General features: G+C 43.8%; 6 protein-coding genes and 2 long non-coding RNA genes across 17 annotated transcripts; 5 read left to right on the top strand and 3 right to left on the bottom strand.

Annotated features, from left to right (window-relative positions):
• The first annotated feature begins 94 nt into the window (after window positions 1-94).
• On the top strand, window positions 95-3494 carry LOC123469973 (GATOR complex protein WDR24-like). The gene is made up of 11 exons (XM_045169365.1): window positions 95-334; window positions 415-531; window positions 593-708; window positions 774-880; window positions 955-1171; window positions 1273-1521; window positions 1593-1738; window positions 1802-2363; window positions 2444-2962; window positions 3058-3277; window positions 3351-3494. Exons 1-11 carry the CDS (start codon window positions 241-243, stop codon window positions 3446-3448), a joined length of 2445 nt encoding a protein of 814 aa, XP_045025300.1. The 5' UTR covers window positions 95-240; the 3' UTR covers window positions 3449-3494.
• Window positions 1108-3928, bottom strand: LOC116916961. The gene is made up of 4 exons (XR_004390961.2): window positions 3496-3928; window positions 3055-3432; window positions 1269-2993; window positions 1108-1173 (listed from the first exon to the last, which is right to left on the bottom strand). It is a non-coding gene; the product is annotated as an uncharacterized LOC116916961 (long non-coding RNA).
• A 1423-nt stretch (window positions 3929-5351) lies between these two features.
• On the top strand, window positions 5352-13950 carry LOC116916962 (protein Aster-B). 8 transcript variants are annotated; one of them, XM_045169360.1, is made up of 12 exons: window positions 6102-6388; window positions 6452-6570; window positions 6683-6771; window positions 6828-7579; window positions 7635-7895; window positions 8043-8219; window positions 8803-9114; window positions 11392-11785; window positions 11844-11968; window positions 12041-12233; window positions 12307-12916; window positions 12990-13950. In XM_045169360.1, exons 2-12 carry the CDS (start codon window positions 6497-6499, stop codon window positions 13285-13287), a joined length of 3285 nt encoding a protein of 1094 aa, XP_045025295.1. In that variant the 5' UTR covers window positions 6102-6388; window positions 6452-6496; the 3' UTR covers window positions 13288-13950. The 8 variants fall into 8 exon arrangements, with proteins under 8 accessions (XP_045025291.1, XP_045025292.1, XP_045025293.1 ...); XM_045169361.1 differs by having other exon boundaries at window positions 6105-6388; window positions 6867-7579; XM_045169356.1 differs by lacking the exons at window positions 6102-6388; window positions 6452-6570 and adding an exon at window positions 5352-5899.
• On the bottom strand, window positions 7941-9895 carry LOC116916973. The gene is made up of 3 exons (XR_004390964.2): window positions 9777-9895; window positions 8509-9706; window positions 7941-8424 (listed from the first exon to the last, which is right to left on the bottom strand). It is a non-coding gene; the product is annotated as an uncharacterized LOC116916973 (long non-coding RNA).
• Window positions 10379-10955, top strand: LOC116916971. The gene is made up of 2 exons (XM_032922292.2): window positions 10379-10673; window positions 10763-10955. The coding sequence occupies exons 1-2, from the start codon at window positions 10443-10445 to the stop codon at window positions 10865-10867; spliced, it is 336 nt and encodes a 111-aa protein (XP_032778183.2). The 5' UTR covers window positions 10379-10442; the 3' UTR covers window positions 10868-10955.
• Window positions 13951-14174: 224 nt separating the features above from the next.
• Window positions 14175-17528, top strand: LOC116916963. The gene is made up of 4 exons (XM_032922279.2): window positions 14175-15637; window positions 15708-16170; window positions 16360-16630; window positions 16700-17528. The coding sequence occupies exons 1-4, from the start codon at window positions 14392-14394 to the stop codon at window positions 17105-17107; spliced, it is 2388 nt and encodes a 795-aa protein (XP_032778170.2). The 5' UTR covers window positions 14175-14391; the 3' UTR covers window positions 17108-17528.
• Window positions 17529-18043: 515 nt separating this feature from the next.
• LOC116916968 (40S ribosomal protein S5) lies at window positions 18044-19459 on the top strand. Of its 3 annotated transcripts, none has more exons than XM_032922287.2 (6): window positions 18044-18153; window positions 18365-18503; window positions 18687-18896; window positions 18952-19080; window positions 19143-19241; window positions 19303-19459. In XM_032922287.2, the coding sequence occupies exons 2-6, from the start codon at window positions 18372-18374 to the stop codon at window positions 19369-19371; spliced, it is 639 nt and encodes a 212-aa protein (XP_032778178.1). In that variant the 5' UTR covers window positions 18044-18153; window positions 18365-18371; the 3' UTR covers window positions 19372-19459. The 3 variants fall into 3 exon arrangements, with proteins under 3 accessions (XP_032778178.1, XP_032778179.1, XP_032778180.1); XM_032922288.2 differs by having other exon boundaries at window positions 18071-18219; XM_032922289.2 differs by lacking the exon at window positions 18044-18153 and adding an exon at window positions 18192-18215.
• A 334-nt stretch (window positions 19460-19793) lies between these two features.
• LOC116916966 (RWD domain-containing protein 1) lies at window positions 19794-20732 on the bottom strand. The gene is made up of 3 exons (XM_032922285.2): window positions 20571-20732; window positions 20274-20505; window positions 19794-20206 (listed from the first exon to the last, which is right to left on the bottom strand). The coding sequence occupies exons 1-3, from the start codon at window positions 20650-20652 to the stop codon at window positions 19813-19815; spliced, it is 708 nt and encodes a 235-aa protein (XP_032778176.2). The 5' UTR covers window positions 20653-20732; the 3' UTR covers window positions 19794-19812.
• Window positions 20733-20868: the final 136 nt, after the last annotated feature.

Raw genomic sequence — 20868 nt, forward strand, 5'->3', positions numbered from 1 at the left:
CTACTCCGATAATATTAAACAGAGACATAAATTATAATTTGTTCCTCCGATTTGCGCGTTCCTTTATGTAGAATAGCGGCAATGCTGTTTATCAGACGACGTCGCGATTGTTGATGTTTTGATGTTGTCAACTATTCCCTTTGTTCTATCATAGTCATCTCCGACAACAAATTTTCATACCACCTCAAGACTTTTTGATGCAATTCATTTGTGCAGGAACCCGTGGGCTGCATTGACAAAATGATGCAGCACATGACATTGATGCAAGAGGGACCCATCAATACCCTCGCCCTCAACCGAGACTGCAATAAAGTGGTAGTTACCGGCAGAAATGGTAATAGTGCACATTTTTTGAGGACGTTCAACATTTTATAATCTTACGCTTCTATGCCTCTGTTTATTTTTTATTTGCAGTATTCAAAGTGTGTGAAATAAAAGATACAGGTTTTGTAGAAAGAGACAACATCCGAACAGGAAAGAATTCAAATTTAAATTTTTCTTGTAATGATGCCTCCTGGAACCCTGTGGATGGTAAGCTAGCTTACTTAATTTCACAATTTATATGAAATTCTTTCAAATTGGCTTATTTTAGAACAATGGCTGGCCACAGCAGCCACTAATGGAGCAGTTGTTCTATGGAACATTCAGAAATCCATCAAACTGAAACAGGAAACAGTTTATAATGATCACAAACGAACTGTTAATAAGGTACTTCACAGATAATTGAACCTCTCGTGGGTGATTTTTAAATGTTGGTTTTCGGGAAAGATTAGGTGACTTTCCATGGTTCAGAACATAACATGTTGTTATCAGGCTCTCAGGATGGAACTATGAAATATTTTGACATTCGAATGAAAGCAGCCGTAATGACATTTGTCAGGTTGGTAGGTTGCCTCAACAGCTTGACTTTGCATCAACTAATATTTTTTTCTTGACCCCTTGCCAAATGTCTAGTAACGCTGAAAGTGTACGTGATGTCCAATTCAACCCACACCAGTGTTTTAGTTTCGCTGCTGTTTCAGAAAACGGTACAGTTCAGTTGTGGGATCTACGTCGCCAAGATCGATGCGAAAAACAGTTTACAGCTCACAGTGGTCCTGTTTTTGCTTGCGATTGGCATCCAGAAAACAAAACGTGGCTCGCCACAGCCGGTAGAGACCGTGCTGTCAAGGTCTGTTAAAATATTATATATATATATGAAAAACAAAAAACAGAAACAAACACACATTTCTATTTTCTCCTCATGCCTGTCTACGAATAATTCATACCTAGGTATGGGATTTGGGTTACCGGCCGGTATTGGAACACACCGTTACAACAATGGCATCAGTGGGCCGTATCAAATGGCGCCCACAAAGGATGTATCACATCGCCAGCTGCGCTCTTGTTATCGACAGTGTTATTCATGTGTGGGACGTTCGACGACCTTACATCCCGCATGCTTCTTTTAATGACCATAAAGACATCACAACTGGCATTGCCTGGAGAGGTTCACCGGACGTTTTGTTATCCACTAGCAAAGTCGGTTAAAAAAAAAAGTATTCATCTAAATTTCTTTGAATATTTAATTCAACCTTTTTTTTTCTCTCAAGGATTCCTATCTCATCCAACACGTAATTGCAGATGCGGAAAGACCAATGGAGAAAGCGAATCCCATCTGCGTCACTTACAATTCCAAGGGAAGTCTGACGTCAGCCTCAGTTGATAGGAATTCCAAGAAGAATAAACATCCAACCCTGTAAGTTGAGCAAGTGTTTTGTTGGCTGAAAGAAACTTTAGATTATTAACTTTTTGTCTTTAGACCGAGGAAACCTAAATTAGAATCAGAAGACTATCCAGCCGTGCGCTGTTCCATTTATGTTTTCGAAAACGTAAAACCGACGCCTGCCCAAGTGTTTCGGGATTGTGCACAAAATTATTGGTTACAGACAACGACAGGCAAATCTCTCAGTGAAATCTGTGACCACAATGCAGTAGTGGCGGCAAATGCCGGTCGACTTCAGGTGGCTACCATTTGGCGTGTGGTTAAACTTCTGTTTGGCTTTTCTGGTCTGGAATTTGCTCCACCTTCAGCGGTGGCATCAGTCGGATCCAGTCGGCCAGTGCCAGTCAATAAGGAAGAGTCAGAGCCAGGAGATTCCAGCAAAGACGCGTCTTCCCGCGCTGGCACGAGACATCAGTCGGGAAATGTGGCTTTTCCAACTCAGCAGACGGGCCAACAAAGCGAACCCTTAGTCAATGGAAGCGGATCCAACAACAGCAATAGTGCACCGACGTCTAATAGTAATGAAAGGGGCGTGTCTGACACTTCTGGAGGAGTCAGCGAAGAAGCCGAATCTGAGGTGGAAGATATTGATTCACAGGTAAACAATATTTTTGCGGCCAGTGTAGATGAAGTCCGTATTTCTTCAGGTAGAATTTTCAACCCGTTTCGATGGAATAGATAATGTTGTCGCACATCGCTAGTGGATCCCACTTTAACACGAGTGACTTTTTCTTCGGAGATGCCGAGGCGGATGTGTTGAACGACTTTGGTGACACGTCTGATTCTGTGCAAGGGAGTAAAAACAGCGGGGAAACAGACCAACAACAGCAACAACAGCAATCTAGTCAGATGGATTGGATTTTACCCTGCGAAGCCTTTCAACTTCGTCATGAAATTAAAGATCGATCTCCTCCTCCAGAACATTTTACCAGTCACTGCTTTGCCGGGACTCGCATTGAAGCTCAAATGGTTGAAGTAGAGGATACAACCTCAGCCCTTTTATGTCTGCCGGGCTCGTCCAGTAGTCTCGGCACGACATGTTGGAGTGGCGTTTCCAATGCCGTCGAGATGGTCTACCACATGGCCGAAGAAGGAGACGTCCAGACTGCCGTGACGCTCATTTTGGTTTTAGGAGATCGAATTCGTCATTTGTTAAATGAGGCGGCTGTTGAGCACTGGATCCTCGCGTATATTGATGTAAGCTATCACACGACCCTAAAGTGTTTTTCTATAGCTAAATTTTAGGTTCAAGGTGAATGAATGAATTCTTTTCTTTTGTTCCAATATACCAGTGCCTTAGTAGATGTCGGTTATGGAACACGGCGGCTTTAGTAGTCAAACTGTCGCAATGTGAAAGTGTGCAACTCCGATTCGATGTCTACCCAACTCACTGCAATTTGTGCAGTCGGGCCTTGCAGCGACGTGGTTGGCTCTGTGATTCCTGCAAAACTATCACCAACACGTGTTCGCTTTGCCATTTAGTTGTTCGAGGCCTCTACGTCTGGTGTCGAGGTATTATAAAATGAGGCATTACTTTACAAAAGACAACACATTTGAAAGAAACGTTGAATTCGCCCTGGGATAGGTTGTTCACACGGTGGTCATTTACTTCACATTCGCGAGTGGTTTGCCCGGAATACGGATTGTCCAACTGGATGTGGTCATGTCTGTGAATTTGATTAAATATTTGACGTGTCACACACTCTATATACATAACATGAAAATCTAACCTTCGATGACGATTCAAATCTTGATTTCGATAAAAACAAATTTTACTTTAGCCCTATTATATGGGCAATGAAGCTGTGGTAGCTCTTTCGATCCAGCTCTGGTCCAGTCTTGCGCAGTTGACGACAGTTAAAAAATGGGCGTCACCAAGTTTTCACAATTTGAAATTACAAGGTAAGACGGGGCTACATAACTTGTTGCTCTGATAGGCTATGAAGGTCAAAACATGAAGACAGAAATCGATTTGTTGTTATTTACTTGTAATGACTTGTTCCATTTTGGATCCATGCTAGTATCTGAACAAGAATCCTAAATTTATAAGTCGTTCCTTTCTCAATAATTGTTTTTAGAAAAATTTGAACGTTGTTGAACGTTTTTCAGTCTCAGCTAGTGCTTACGCGTTGTAAGAGATCGTCTGCTGAGTGACTAAGCGTTCCTATGTTCACTAACTGTTACATCGCTGTAAAATTTGGTAGCGTTCTTACGATGGATCAAGCACCTTCGAGTAATCTGGCAAACATCCTGAACAAAATATCGGACTTTATTATATCCACACACATGGCCATTTGCGTGACGGCAACTGTTCTCATTTTGGTAGCTTTCATTGGGATGATCGTCATCGGTCAAATAAATGGCAACAAAAGACAAGAATGCGAACAAATGACCCCGGCCCCGCAAACCATGTCTGCACAGAATGTGATGCAAAATCCGGCTCAGGAAAGATCGAATCTAGATATCAGCTCTTCGACAAGTTCTTCTTCCGATAACCCAAATCAAAAAACGAACAAAGAACTCCAAATTTCGGCAGAACCCAACCCACACGATGAAGCCTAATTTCATCGCCTAATCTCGAAAAATATTTCCTTCTTTTCAAAATTCTCCCAGCATTCGCAAAATAGTTAGCAGTGTAAGACGAAATACATTCCGTTGGTAAAACAAGTTTTTCTTTTTGCTTTATTCGTTATTTACTAGTTTAAGCAATAGAGGCCTGAATGTTCTCCACAATGAATAATACAGCCCGCAAGGTGGAATGGTATGGAACTGTGATAGCTTTCATTTCGTGATTCAGAATTGTACATGACATGCGTCCGTTTTTCACGTCATCCTGAATGAACTATTCTTATACATGGCAGCGAATAGCTGAGAAGAGCCAACCTAGTGAAGTTTTAAGAAATGCTTTGTGAAATATCGTCCTGTATTATCAGCATGTTAGTCGGTTCAATTGCCATCAGTCTGTCATCTTCTCGGGAAGGGTTACATCCGGTCGTAGACATGATTACAGCATTTGATTGTTCCGTTGACGAATGTTTATAATTGCCGACTGGATAAGATAGTCGTAGGCGAATCATAGTTTACCAGTTAATTCCGGGACTTTCGAGACAGATAACTATAAAACGTAATTGTAGAGCCGTTGCTGCTTATTGACATAAAGGACGATCTGAAAGCGTTGTTTGCATCGGGGGAAATCTCAAATCATGAGCTGTAGAAGAAAACAGTTTCTTATCAGGACATATCATCATCATGTCTCGAATTAGTTTATCCACCAAAATTGCACCTGCAGTCAACCCTCATGTGAATATTTATGTCCTTGAGATTTGCGACGTCAAGGAACTCTTAATAGCTCGTGGCTGCAATCAAGTGAACTGATTTTCTTACCGACAAGTTTTACTTTAATCGTACTGCATTGGAACACTGAAGTCGTATTAAAGTTAGTGATTGTGATTTCTGTTGGATTGGTAACGCCAATTAGTTTTTATCGAAATATTTCGTTTTCAATTTTCATGTCATTGCTTCTGTCACAATCGATAACTTCGTTGCCCAAAGGTATCGATTACTAAGTGGCTGTTTTGCTTTTTGCCTTCATAGCAGCAGAAGTGAAAGAAGGAATATGGCCGGTTTGACGTGTCGTCGGGCCGTCCACTTGTGATTTTGTTGTTCCCAAAAGTTCAGTTTCTTCATGAATCTCACCCTATGTAATCTCCTATTGTTATTGTGATTCCTCTATTCTAGTTGAGAGTCGTGAGGGAAGGGATATTCCAATTCACCCTCACCCAATCTCAGCTGTATTACTACTAAGTCTCAATACCTTGGATCTGCTTGACAGGCAGCACGTAACTTCTGGACATCACTACGTCGTCGACTTTCACTTCTGTTTATTTGTGATATTGAGCTTTTTTGTGTACCCTAAAACATGTCTCTTGAAAAGAGCCTTATCATTGAAAATGATGAATCCCCACCTGGGACGGTCAGACTTGTAAAGCAGCTATCTGAACCCAACGATTTCAACAGCAGCATCAACAATGCTCATTCTTCTGCGCTTATTTCTCGTCAGAGCTCAAGCAAGTCCCTAGGTCGTTCTTCAACAGCAGATTCCAGTTTCGACAGCATCTCCCCCGAACCTCTAAGGTAACTGACACATCCATTCCCCCATTCGTGTGGCAGGATGTGAAAGACAAAGAGTAAACATACAAACACACACACTCTAAAAGGAAAAGTAAAGAGACCAATGTTTTGGATCACCAGTCACTGCCATCTGCTGGTCAACAGTTGAGCGTACGCTATCGTAATCCATGGCGCTTGCGCTTTCTAGTGCCGTTGTAGGTTTGCCAATCGGCGGTAATGCTGCTCACGACTGTTTATTGATCTGTGCATCTTGTGTAGCCTTAGCTAGCTCACTGCGCGGTTCAGCTCATCGGCATTGATTTGTACGTGTCAGTTAAGCTAGTCCGGTGTTCTTGAGTTGCTGCTGGTGCGACGGAAAGGGGGAGGGGGGAAATAGAATCGAAAAGCCGCAGCCTTTGGATTGATTGCGGACTTTTGCGCAGCAGCCAATGAAATCAGAGCCGATATGTTAAGTGTTGATAGAGTGTGGTAAAAACAACTTTTGATTTCAAGGTAAGGATTCGAAAAGTTACTTTAGCAACAATTGACGATGGCATTTCACCTTTGTGTCTTAAGAGGGGGAAAGGCGAAGGAAGACGTACAAGTCATGCACTGACAGCTATGCGCTCGTGTGGCATGTGTAGGACGTCTATATCGATTTGTAACCAGGAAACGGCTAAGAAAAAGTTTAGGAAGTATGTTCAAAACTATCAGAACAAGTTGTGGATCTGACTGATGATGTCGTCTGTGGCATCCGTTTCGTTCGTATTTTTTTAACGTTTGTTTTGACAATGTTTTTGACGGCAGTCTAGAAAGCAGCGAAGAACAATCGACGCCAATCCGGAATCGTATCCGCCGGAGTGAAACCCTGCCACCCATCATCTGTTCATCCGAAGGTGTGTATTACATTGATTGCACCTTCGTGCACATATTTTGATTGTAGTTATTATAGAAGTCTTAAATAATGAAGACTCAAATGATGAATTCAAAGGAGATTCGGCTGAAATTCCGAATGGAAACATGGCGACAAGCGGATTGGACCATGGCGGAGGATCTTCTCATCTCGTGTCACCGGAACGCTTGGCTCCCGCACTCTCCTACCCTTGTCTCTTTACGGCCACGACGACGTCGTCGGGTCAATTATCGACGACCGCAACGTCCACCTCCGGCATCGCCACATCCACCCTGCTCGCCTCGTCGCCCAATTTGGCAGGGTCCGCAGTGGAGACAACAACTACGACACTATCATCGTCGTCCTCGTCGAACAGTAACAGCAATTCTTCGTCTTCGGAGGCGACGGAAGCGACCACAACCGGCCCAGCACCGGTGGTTGCAGCTTTTTCATCCTCGTCCCCCTTGAACAGCAGCAGCAGCAGCAGCACCGGCTGCTGCAATGGTTCCGTAGCTGATCATGAAATGAGCCCTTTAGTTTCACCCCCGTCGCCCATCCTCGGTGGCCATCAGAGGCCGTCCAGGTCCCGTAGTCCATCCAGTCCGTCGCCAACGCGACCCAATGAGTCGTCTAGTAGAGAAGCTAGTCTGGAAAAAGCATCCGGTAGTGGTGGTGGAACAGGAGGGGTTGATGTTTCGCTGGATCAAATATCGGTAGAAGGCGGGGAATCGGGAAGCGCTGGATCGATGCGATCCTTTGAACATTTACCAAGAAATATGCCAAGTGGTCCAGAAAGTACGAATGGCAGCAAGGTAACCCATTTTCTTTGTTTTTTTTTTAACTTTTGCTCTCTCATTTCAATTGAAGTTGGCATCGTCTCTCTTCTATTTTGCTCAGCAGGGCCGTAGTGGCGGAAGGAAAAAGTCTGCCTGGTACCAAATGTTGAATCCAACGTACCGTTCACGTTGCGAGGATTTCAAACGGATTTTCAAAGATTTGCCTGTGGACGAGCGATTGATTGTCGATTATTCGTGCGCACTGCAACGCGACATTTTATTGCAGGGTCGCATTTACGTCACACAGAATTATCTCTGTTTCTACGCCAACATTTTTCGCTGGGAGACGCTGGTAAAATAGATTTTTTATTTTCGTAGATGAATAATAAAAGAAAAAAAAAATCAATCGCGATTTATTGATTCCCATTAATCTGATCAATTTCCCTTTTACGTTTTCTCTCTTTTGACTTGAAAATCGAAAAAAAATAAAATAAAAAAGGTGCAACTTCGATGGAAAGAAGTGTCTTCGCTAACAAAAGAAAAGACGGCTCTGGTGATCCCGAATGCAATCCAGATCTGCACCGATGCGGATAAGCATTTTTTCTGTTCTTTTGGTGCCCGTGACAAAACCTACGTCGTCCTCTTCAGAACTTGGCAGCAAGCTCTTCTTGATCAGGTTTGTATTGATTTCTTTTTACTTGCATTATACATAGGCTACTACCACACCACTAGAGCCCCGTAACTCTTTGATGCTTCTTTTGCCTGAATTGATGGCGCATCCCAGCTTGTTGTGAGCACCAACAAAACGGTCGCCAACCGACACAGTCACTACCATCTATTGGCTAGTTTTTGAGGCCAGTGCAGCAAAACGGGGGGGGGCTCTGGAAACACAGATAAAATTGCCTCGTTATAAAGCCAATGACCATGTGAAAAAATGAAGAAGGGATAAGAAAGATAACACTTACGTAGGGGTTGGAGTCGAAAGTCGAGAGTTTTTTTGTGTTTTGTTTTATTCTACTTTCCATTTTACTTCCTTCTTTCCCCACCACAATCGTGGATGATTTTTTCTCTCACTCTCATTTCTCTCTGATTGGTTACGACGCTTCCGTCTCGGTTCGTTGGTTTTTTTTTGTTTTTTGTTTTTTGTGTTTTTCACACGCCTTCGTTCGTTCGTGGTCGTCACCGTCGGCGGCTCTGTTTCTCCTCTTTCGGACAACACGAAACTAACGGGAAAAACAAAAACGATCCGACATTTGCAGCCGTTGGGTAATCAGGAATTGTGGAAATTTGTCCATTCGGTGTACGGCACGGAGTTGGGATTCAGCAGCAACGACGAGGCTGGAACGTCAACATCCATCGTTTGTGGCGTCAGCGCTTCTGCCGGCGAGGCGTCCCCTCTCTCCGAAGTCAATCAAGTCCAGCCGTCCATTTCTCTGCAGCAACTAAGCTCACCTAGTCCGTCGTTGCATTCGGCCCAAACGTCCAACGACGACGACAGTGGCAACGTCGTCCATCCCATCAGTCACAACGTGATCCGCAATCGTCATCATCACTACAGCCGACGTCATCAGGTGGGTCCTGATTCTCACTCTCTCGCTGCATGTTTGTCCGTCTGTTTCATCCGTCTGTCCGTCCATCTGGTTTGGCTGCCTGTTACTCTCGCTTTCTGTGTGTCGCCAAGTCCCAGCAACAGATGGCTTTCAAAACGTTGTAGCACTTTCTAAGCGTTAGATGGCGTTGGCTGGAATCAACAGCCTGACGGATAACGAAAGAAGACGAGAAAAGTTTGGGTAGAAAAAAAAACCAACACAGCACGTCTGACAAGCGTGCACACGATCAAACCAACTGAACTCGTTTGAGCTTGAAATTGGTTATGCTGGTGGTTGTTCCTACTTGCCGGTAGGGCACGTGTGGGTTGGCTTTTTTCCCTATTTATTTACATGGAAAAGATTTTCCGTTCATGAAGGGACCACTTCAGCGAGAAAGAGAGACGTAGATGGGATCTGTGGAATGTTCGAACGACTGTGACAAAAGAAGATGGCCCTCGACGTTTTCATCAATTTAGGGAGACTCTGCTCTCAATTGGAAACGCGTTCGTAAATCATATCAAAGGTTATTGCCGATAATCGACCGCACTCGTTCTCGTTTGTTTTTTTGTTTTTTCTATTTGAAAAAATAAAAAAGACGATTTAGATATTTCGACGGAAGAAACGGCACTGAAATTTAGACTCACGCTTAATATCGTCGGTCGGTCATCTTAAAATTGATATTTGTTTTCGAAATGTTTTTAAACTGACGTCACATGTTTCCTGCGGCGATTCGTGTTCCGACCAGCTGTTCGAGTACGCGTGCACCGAGTTGACAGAGTTGCGCTGCGTGTGTCCGATTGTGGTGGGTGTAGGGGAGAGAATCAACAAATTCAACATTCAAAACACTTGCGCCCCCGTCGTACCGAGATGGATTGTTGATTTAAATAATGAATCAGTCGATCATCACACGTATTTGAATTGTTGATGGTCTTTCTCTACGCCGTCACTACGTTGAGGTGTTATTGAAAAATTGTCCTTCACTGTCATGCCTCTGAAATATGCAAATTGATGATGAAAAGGGAATGGCGGGAATAAGGATTCCTAAGGAATAGGGTAGCAGTTAGGAGGAGCGTGAATAGAGTATAGGAAGAAAAAGAACAATCCGAATCGGGTTCTCAAGGACGGACCTGAGTGAGTAAGCCACATCCTCCTTTTATGTTTTTACTTCTCGCTCTCTCTCTCTCTCCGCTCTGTGTCTGCTCTTTGACGATGTTGGCGTAGTATATAGTAGTGAGAAACGGCGAGTGTCGAGTCCAGTGCCGCCAACCAGCACAACAGCAACGCATAGAGCAAGCAGAAATACGTGAAAGATGACGAGCGACGAGGTGAGTGTGGCGTCGCATCAACTTCTGTTGCCGTTATCAGTGGAATACACGGAAGTAGAAGAAGAACCCGTGGAAAGTCATAGTAGTTATACGAGTGCAAGCGAAAGTATGACAGAAGATCATGCAGATGATCATTTATGCACGGCTGCTGTCGTCATTGTCGTTGACGATCCTGTTTCACACGTGACAGTAGTAGAACCACCTCCGCAAATTCAGGTATCCCGTCTCAAAGGTTTTATGTTTGTTGTTTGATTTTTTCGATTTATTTTGATTTGATGTGATGCGAATGACGTTGGCTATATTAGACGGTGGCAGCAACTGCTCTGGACGAATTGTTCTATCTCATTTCAATGGATGGCGAAGCGCTTTTCTACGATTCCATCCATTCTTCTTCTTCTTCTTCTTCTTGAAGCTTTTCCTTTTATTCTTTCTAGTCGCGCAAATTGTTTCTATTTTGCTCTGGTCGCTTATCTATTACACTCTGTTTATTTCCCCTTTGCTATTCATTTCTGACTCTGTAGCTCGGCCTATCGAACTCATTTTAGATCCAATCAACCCAACGAGTCCCAAGTGGTTTTTTTATTTTTATAAAAAGAACTTGGATGCAAGTAGAGCCTCGCCAAACGGACACAGGCTAGAGATGTTCAGTGTTGAGACAAGATTAGAATAGAAGCACCGGGAGATGACGTCATTTTCTCACTCTCGACATTAGCCTTTTTTTTTTCATTTCCCTTTTCTTGGTTCCTTTCACAAGGTTTTCTTTCATTTTATTGGAAGTTGACCAACTTCTTTATGCTGGAAAAAAAAAAACGATCCCAGTGCCGAAGATTTTTAGTTCATTATCTCTACTGACAAGACAAAAAAGCAAAAAAACAAAAAACAAAAATTCAATTGTCTAAATTACACTCTGTTTATTTATTTTCTGAATGATTAGCTGCCGAGTGACACGACGGGCTCAGATTGGAGAGAATCACTGGGCATCAGTAGCGGTACCAGTGCGGTAGGTGACGGAGGTAGCAGCATAATCGGAGGAGGAGGCGGATCAGCTGTTGGAGGTGGGCCAAGTGTGATCATCATGAAGGACATGCCGTCTGCTGGAGGTGGCGGAAGTGCAGGCGATGCCGACGTTCCTCCGCGTTACAGCGAAACGTCCGAATCGGAAGACGATCGTTACATGAATGACGAGGCCGTTCAATGTCCCGTCCTTCATGAGGGCCGTGAAATGGTTAGCATGGTCATGCCGATGAGCGTCGACGAGTTGTTTACTCTTCTCTTTACCAATTCCACGTTTTACATTGATTTCATCACGACAACGCGCAAATGCACAGGTGAGTGGCGCTTAATAGTAAGGCGATTGATTCGAAAAATCTAATGGATTTCAAACAGATTTGCAGGTGAGCCCGTGGCAAGAAGCTGAAACAAATCCAGCGGAAAAATTCCGCACTGTTGCATTTACTATTCCATTAAACAACAATATCGGCGTCAAGAGTACGCGTGCCGTTGAAAGTCAGGTAAGCTATCCATTCAGACAGCAGTTATTGGAGTAAATGAGTAATGTTTGATTGAAACTTGTTTGCGTCTAGACTTTGTTGGATGTAAGCCGAGCCGGTGATTTCTACGCGATTGACGTGGAAGCTTCTAATAGCGGAATTCCTTACGCTGAAACGTTTGCCGTCTGTTGCCATTGGTGTCTGATGCGTTCGGGTTATCGAAAGTCCCGCCTCGTCATCTACTCGCAAATCAAATACAAAAAATCCGTCTGGGGCATCGTCAAAAGTAAATCGCCCCCGCACAAATCTATTCCTCCCCATTTGTTAATGAACTCTTTAAAATGTGTCGTTTGGCTTAGCTTTCATCGAGAAGAATGCGTGGGCAGCTCTTGAAGAGAATTTCGATCAGATGAAACGGAGTTTGTTGGCAATGCAATCGTCGAGAGATGCCGAAGACGTCAGGATCGAAAGGCGAGCCGAATTGCCTTCGTCTTCCGGCACGGGCTCTGGCGGTGCGATGGGCGTCGTCGGACCGATGGGCGGAAGCGGACCGTTGAAGAAACGACATCATCTCCACTCGAGAGCCACCAGGAGACGCAAGGACGGCATGATGGATAACGGTGTGGACAAACGAGGATTGGTAGAGTCTCCTCGCTCTTCCGGCAGCGTCAAACAATCGGCCACTGGTAGCGGCGCTAGCGTCGGTGCTGGACGTCTCAGCAAAACGGCCATTTCCTCGTCGTTGTCGTCGTCGTCGTCGTCGCCGAATGCACCGTCTTCAGCGTCGTCGCCACCTGGCGGTTGCAGTGCCGTATTCTACGTGGTCTTGGTTTCTTTGATCCTGTTGCTCTGCACCAACGGCTTCCTGTTCTCCAAAATTTGGGCGTTGGAACAGCTGGCCGAAGAATTAGCTCGCCATCCGCCCTCTTGCCTTTCGGCCGCCAACATGGCCGATCTTCGTGTTTTGACGTCAGTTCTATTTCATTTATTTGACCCTTTCTATCCAAAGTCAACATTTTCTAAGAATGAATTGGATTTGCAGAGCCCAACCAAAGTCACCGGAGGAATGGATGAGAATTTTACGCCAACAAGAGACTCTGTATCGATCGACTGAATCGAAATGGCGATCGACTCTATCGGCCATGAGTGGCTACTTGAAACAAACGCAAGAGTCGCTGACCAACTTGGAAAAAGAAATCGAACCCGATTCCGATTTGATTCGGGCCATTTTAGAGAAAATTCAATCACCTGCCTCCTCTTCTCCTGTTCCTCCCGTTAAATACCACCCGCCTCGGTCCACTTCGGCTAGTGATGACCATCACACTGAATTGCCCAGTTAGCGTAACGTAAATAGGGGAAAAGAAGAATAATTCATCACTTTGTCCAATTCCATTTATGACCACCTTTTAAAACTAATCACCACACGTACACGTACACGTACACGTACACACAAGGAAAAAGCAACGGGCAGGATCCCCCTGTTAAGTTTGGTTTTCTTTTATTATTATAATTCTTATTACTTATACAAAAAAAAATATCTATATTATATTCAAAGTGAGGGGATAAATCGTGAAAAAAAAAATCTGAGGTGTGCGGTAGGTAGTTTAGCAAGCCCCACTCCAAAGTATTGAAAATGATTCCAAAATAATGTGGTACTCTTTAACTGCGATAAATACCCTCACCATCACCACCACCACTCCACCCCCTTTAGAAAAGAAATCTTATTATTTGTCATATCATGGTATTTAGCATCGCATTGGTCTACTCTTCTTCAAGTAGGTCGAAGAAAGAGAGAGAGAAACAAACAGTTCTAGTTGTCTATTCCTCCCTGGTGTATGTAATCCGAATTGAATAATCGTACGTCTAGAAAAGATCCCAGTCAGAATGAAGAAAAACAAAAAGCCTCCGCTGTATGTATTAATTGTATCTGTGTCTTTCTATTGTTTGTTTCGTCCGCAATCGGAAATTATATCTATAGGAAAGGCAATGGAATTTCAAATCAGGTTTCCTTCATCGTTTATTGATTTTTCAATGTGGCTAGTTTATCTTTCCGCATTGAATAGGTTCCATTATTACGACCGTCACCGAGTGGGTCGTCTTTTGTCAACATGTGACCTGTACGGAAAGTCACCCGCATTTCACCGACAGGGGCATGTGACTTGCCAAATGTACACATATCGATGTACCAAGCGGCCCAATCAAAGGTAAGAATGACGACCTCTCTGCGTCATACTGAAAAGAAGGAAAAACAGCCAAGTTGATAAACAAACAAACAAATAACTGTCAAATCTCCGAGATCACCTTTGAACGTCACTAGTCGTCAGATCTCTTGTTTGTTATCACTTTGGAGAGTGATTGCAAGAGACCTGATTCACCTTCAAAAAAGTTGATTAGCCAAGCAGTCGTCTAGGACGACTGAAACCACACTGGCATTCTGTCCCTGTATGGCCACCGCGGATGACGACCATCCTTTGAGGCCGCCTCGTTGGTACAAGGAATTTAGGCGATCGGTGCGCCGCAATGAGGAAGAGGCGGTCCAACAATGGCGGACTGTGCTGGACCAAGAGAAAAGAATCGAAGTTGTTTGGACGGCTGCAAAAAGTATCCATTTGGATGTGCTCGAGTGGTCGCTGCTAAAAGAGAACGGACGAACCGGAAGACGCTGGATCGACGCCAACGATTTGCGGGACGAATCGGGACTGTGTCTCCTTCACGACATTGGCTCCAATGTGTACGCCACGGTCCACAAAATGTTGGCCGCCTTTCAGTTGCTGGTGCAGCGAGTCGGATGCAGAGTCGACGTCCAGGATCCAGACGGAAGGACCGTGCTCCATTGCGTTTGCGGATCTCACGTCAAACGCAATCGACGCGGACGGCAAGTTTACATTCGACTTTTGAAGCTGCTTGTGGACGCGGGAGCCGATGTCAATGTCCAGTTCCAGGGAATCACGCCTCTTCATTTGCTGCACGAATCGCCCTGGGCCATGAGATATTTGCTGTTGAACACCGCCGCCCTTGCCGATGTTCAAGACAATTTCCTGCGCACACCCCTTCTGTGGAGTTTGCGCAATCCTCACCTGCCAGTCGTCCGGCGCATTCCCGTTTCCATCTTCCGTGGACGGATGAGCTTCACGCAGTCCGATTACATGGGCCATTCTCTCATCCACTACGCCGTTCTGCGGGCCCAATCCGATAAACTGGAGGACACGGTCAGGCTGATCGCGCGGCTCGTCGACGCCGGCGCCGACGTCAATCACCAAAATCGCCGTCTCCGCACGCCCATTTTTTTCCTCGTTCACAAACCGGACATGCGACAACTGGCCAAATCGTTGATCCAGCGGTTCAATGCCGACGTTAACCTGGTCGACGCCGATGGTTTCACCGTCGTCCACATCGCGGCCATCCTGGGCAGACTGGACTACGTCACCTTGTTCTTGCCCTACCTGAAGAGCAACGTGAGGACCATCAACGGCGAAACGGTGCGCAGCTGCCTGGAACAGTATTGCGATCCGTCCACTGTGACCCAAGAGGTCGAGAATCTCCTGGCGGCGATGGAAAGGAAGGGCGAACGCAAAGCCTTGCGCGTCTATGCCGAACCGTACACAGTTTGGGAGTACGTCCACCAACTCGATCGCTTCCGGGATCTTTTGTCCCTTTACATTGTCGACACTTTCTTCCGATACCGAGGAGGTACACTAACGTATTTGTAGTATTTTATGAGCCATTACTTCGCGACTATAATCTCCCCGCATTTCTACAGGCCGGTCCTTGTTTAGCGACTTTTTCCATCACATTAGTCACAGCACAGCCATTAAACGAAGAGCCAGTGATTTTTTGAACCGCATTTCTCAATGGAACGGATCGTCCAAAGCGCTCCAGGACATTATTGACCAATATTCGGTTGTCATTCACGAAGATCCAACTTCGTTGCGAGATCGGCCGGCGAAAAATGCGGACGAACCGTCGCAAATCGCCCGCGCCGTTCGGCAAACGGTTCAAAAACTAATGGAGCAAGTGCGGATCAAAGATGCCCAGAGCACCAAATTCGGATGGGAATTGGATGTGCTGCCGGTGGGAAGCGCCGCGGACGGCAGTAAAATCCTGCTACCCGATGAATACGATTTCCTTGTCGTCTTTCGTCGTTTCCCGGCCAAAAACAAACTGATGTTTGTCGGTGAAGATTACGTCGCTCACGTCGAGCAATTTCGACTCTTTTTGGTCCTGTAAGCTTCCATTTTCATTTGATTGTCATCATTTCATGACGTGCGATTTTGGACTGCAGATCAAGTTCCTTCTTTGCGGCCAGTCTTTATTTGCAATCATATTAGTCTGAGCAACTAGCTCGCAGCAAACAATTAAAATTCACTGTCAAGTTTTGAGTTTTGATCAATTTGTTTTTGGTTTGCCGATAGTTGCATGCAAGACATGGATGCGAAATCACCTGACGAGCTTGGCTTCCAGTTTGTCGACTGCGAACTGCGCCGCGTTTGCCTCAACATCCGGATGACGTGGTGGGGTTCGTCCCGCAACAGCCCCTTCCGTGGCTTGGCCATCAGCGTCGATTTGACGCCCGTTTTCCATTTCATCGGATGGGAAAATCAAAGCGGATTCCGACCCCTACGTCCCCTGGAGTCGTTGCCAGATTGGTTTCAACGCGACCAAATTGTCGAACATTTTCGTCCGGTACGCAATCTTTTCTATTGCCGCACTAATCTCTTTCGACCCTTCATTTTGCGCCTGTCCAATTTGCAGCTACACAATTGCGTCACAGTTCCACCGTGCGCTGCCACGATGGAGGCCCGTTGCCTAAGTCATTCGTCTCACCGGCTCTTCCAGTATTGCCTGCGACTCTTGAAACTTATTGTCCAAAGCGATTACATCGTCCAGGATGCAGCCACACCGAATTCGCATTTCCTGAAATTGACGCTTCTCAATTACATTCAAGAGCAAGGCCCGCCCGTACAATTTCACGATGTGGCACGCTATGTGGCCGGAATCTGCCGGAAGCTGAGAGAAACCGACTGGCGTTGGGAAATTGGCTATTTTGTCGCCGATGCCAGAATGGCTTCTCCCGTCATTTCTCTCAAAGTTGAACTCTTGTCTGTTTTGAATCGGGCCCACTGTTCTCCATTCTCATTTCATGATTGCCCTTTGCTCTAGCTCATCCCCCGCCAATCACTGTTTACAGTTCGACGGATAATTTGTTTTGTACGCTTGTCCCCTCTTCTTATTTCTTCTGTCTTGTGGTAGTATTTATTTGGGTCTTTTTTATATAACTATCTCTCTGACATGTATCGTCTTTCCATTTCGAAATCTATTCGTTTCTATAGTGCAATTGCCGAAGCCAAAATCCAATTTACTGATTAGTTAACCAGTTTTATCCGGATAAAACTCGTAAGCTATCTGTCCAGTTTACTCTTTCGTCCTAAAAAGATCACGCGCCGTTTAGATTCAAAGTTGACAGCAACGCAAACTGCAAATAAAGCTCTTGCTTTATTCGGCCATTATCAACATGGGCTAGTTCCTCTTTCTTGTGGCTTAACATCATCTAATACAAATACAACAAATGCTTACAGATAAATACAAGCCTTCCTTATTTTATTTTTCGTTAAATTAGTTTGGTTAACGAACCATTATCTTTGTGGACGTACGTGAATATGTGATGAATTTCTCCTCTACGCAACGCGGTTGTTTATTTGTTTGGATCGACAGGACGGGAGACGAAGGTGATGCGTTAACCCGGCAGATGGCATTCTGACTGTGGAGCATTGTCCTAAAAGTGAATATTAACAATCGAATAAGTTTTTACTGTAATTATTGCTTTCATTTAAAATCGTAACAAATTTTCTTCAGTTTTTAGTTACTTAGCAATATAGAAAAAAATTTATACAGTAAACTCAAATCCTATCATAAACAAATAGCAATTGCATGCTTCTTTTTTTCAAAATTTTTTAAAAATAGCTGATACATACAAAATTATATTTCTCTTCAGTATGGTTTGCATATAGTAGTGGTTTTTTGCTTTATTTTATTTTTTTATTGGCAATTGGCATCATGGCAAAAAGCAGTTTGCCCATCGTATTTTACTTATCCCAGTTTGGCAACGTTTAGTGCTTCACAGATATCGATGCTAGCGCCTCCACTTCCTGCACCATCATTTGTCTCTTCGGCCATTTTCTTGTCTGTGTGCACACCGGACTAACGTGGTGGGTTGATATTTGGCATCTTAGCTTTAGTTTTCCGTTCGTTTATTTCCAACATTTCCCACGTTCGTAAGAGATTCTGTTTGACTACTGTTATTATGTTTTATTTCAGTTTTAATGATTAGAACAATTAAACTGTAGACGATCAACATACTCAGCCGGCTCACTAACAGCGTGCTGTCAATATATAACGCGCTTTATTCTCGTTTTGTAGAACCACCATGGCTGATGATGGACATGAAGAACAGGCCGTCGTGGTGGCTGCCCCTCCACCAATGGCTGAACTCCCAGAGATTAAACTATTCGGTCGTTGGTCTTGTGATGATGTTCAGATCTCTGACATGAGTCTTCAGGTGAGTTGTTTTGGTGCTTTGCAATATTCTGCAGGATATTATCCCTGTTGCGAGGCTCTACCTCCAACAGATGAGTCACTCTTGCTACATTGAATCAAAAAACTTGTCTTGCCATGAACTATAAACTGAATGTTCATGTACATGTTTTTTTGGACATTGTATTGAAACTGTTTTTTTCGACAGGACTATTTGGCTGTTAAGGAGAAATATGCAAAGTTTCTGCCTCACAGCGCTGGGCGATACGCAGCAAAGAGATTCCGAAAGGCCCAGTGCCCCATTGTAGAACGGGTTACCAATTCGCTTATGATGCACGGACGTAACAACGGCAAGAAGCTAATGGCTGTCCGAATCCTGAAGCATTCTTTCGAAATCATTCATCTCTTAACTAGCGAAGTACATCTAAAACACACCTGTTAAATATCCGTTACTAAACTTGTTTTCATTTAAGAACCCACTGCAAGTATTGGTGAATGCCATTATCAACTCTGGACCTCGTGAGGATTCCACTCGTATTGGTAGAGCTGGTACTGTTCGCCGTCAAGCCGTCGACGTTTCACCTCTTCGTCGCGTCAATCAGGTTCGAATTCTGTTTGACATTGTTATTTATACTGGTTTTAATATTTTCCCCCCTTTAATTAGGCTATCTGGTTGTTGTGCACTGGTGCCCGAGAGGCTGCTTTCAGAAACATCAAGACGATCGCCGAGTGTCTCGCTGATGAGCTCATTAACGCGGCTAAGGTATGATAAAGATTTACATTCACAAACACCTGCTTACATTAATTTATACTCTTGAATGTAGGGATCAAGCAATTCATACGCGATCAAGAAAAAGGATGAATTGGAGCGAGTTGCTAAATCAAACCGTTAATACGAAATGCTGGTACGGTCAGTACCATCGACCCTCCAATGGTGGTTTTGTGTCGATTATTATAATACACAGAATTGCCCCATTACAATTTTCGTTATGAATAATTTACTTGTCGCATATACAATGAACGATATTTTAAATCCTTAGAAATCAGGTCGTGAATAAAAATAGAAATTTAGCCAATATTGAAGTACTGTCTTGCTCTTAAGACATTCGTGCGTTAGGGTTTAAAGATTAATTATCGGTGACGATGAATGATTAATCTTATCGCTGTACACTACAGCAACAGCTTCCGTTTTGCGTCAATCGAAGTCAACGAAACTTATTTTTCGTTCAGTTCCCAACAATAAATGGTCAAGATAAATAAATTTTCTACAAAATAATTTTTTAATTTGAGAAAAACCAAGTAAAACAAAAGAAAATAGCTGGTTTCATTATATTTTAATCACTACCATCAGATACGAGCTCATCATCTAAGCCTAAATCTTCCAAGTCTTGGAAAAGTGATTCATCCACATTGACAAACTCTCCACCCTCTTCCAAAAACTTCAAGTCTGATTCAATCAATGACTTGTCAACCATGAACAATTCCCTCCCGGTGAGCTTCTTGTCTTTGTCTTCTTTCTCTGGTTTCTTCAGCAACGCAATCTCAGCATCAAACTCTGCTTTCCACCGCAGAAAATTCTCCACAGTAACTGCAGTGCCATGACACTTTTTGCTCTCTGCTTCTTCTGCTTCAAGAATTTTACGTTCCGCTTCCTCATCCCGACGACGAAGCTCAGCATCCCATTCATTATTCAGCCATTCGTTGGCAGTTGAAACTAATGAAAAGATCCTGGATTTGGAAAACCAATGATTGTTATGCATTTGAGTATTTCAAAAGTTTATGGCTGTTGTCTTACATCACCATGCCTAGATTGTCTTCTGCTTCCTTTTCAAGTCGGTCTTTTAGCCTTTCTAACTGCTCGTCATCCAACCCTATGTCATCCATTATCTCAATCACTGGAATCTCTTCTGGGTATGTTGGAGTGTAAGTGAATTTTAAATCGCATGCATAACCAATTCCTTCTTCTTCATCGTGACCTTCCGATTTCACGTGTAGTTTAAACTGGTGAAATGGTTCCTCTTCCAGAACTGAAAATTGCAAATAATAATTTAGTAAACACAGTATATTCTACATTATCCATGACAGGTATTACCCTCCAATTCATCAGGGTAAATGGATTCCAAGGAGAAAATCTCGCCCAATTGCTCCTCTTTGTATTGTGAGTTTTGTGACATTGTTAAATGGAAGAAAACAGTTACGATGTGACTAAATTCTCACATGTCAACATGTGAAACAGCAGACGACGTTAACGACAGGATACTCAATAGTCGTCATCTATTAGGTAACAGAAGAATCATGTATTTAACAAAATTTATTGAGCTACTAGTTTACAAAATCGATTAGGAAAGGAAAAAAAATTATCTTCTTGATTAGAAGTTGTCAGTAGATGT

This window comes from Daphnia magna, linkage group LG2, assembly GCF_020631705.1.
Source record: "Daphnia magna isolate NIES linkage group LG2, ASM2063170v1.1, whole genome shotgun sequence".
NCBI lineage: Eukaryota > Metazoa > Arthropoda > Branchiopoda > Diplostraca > Daphniidae > Daphnia > Daphnia magna.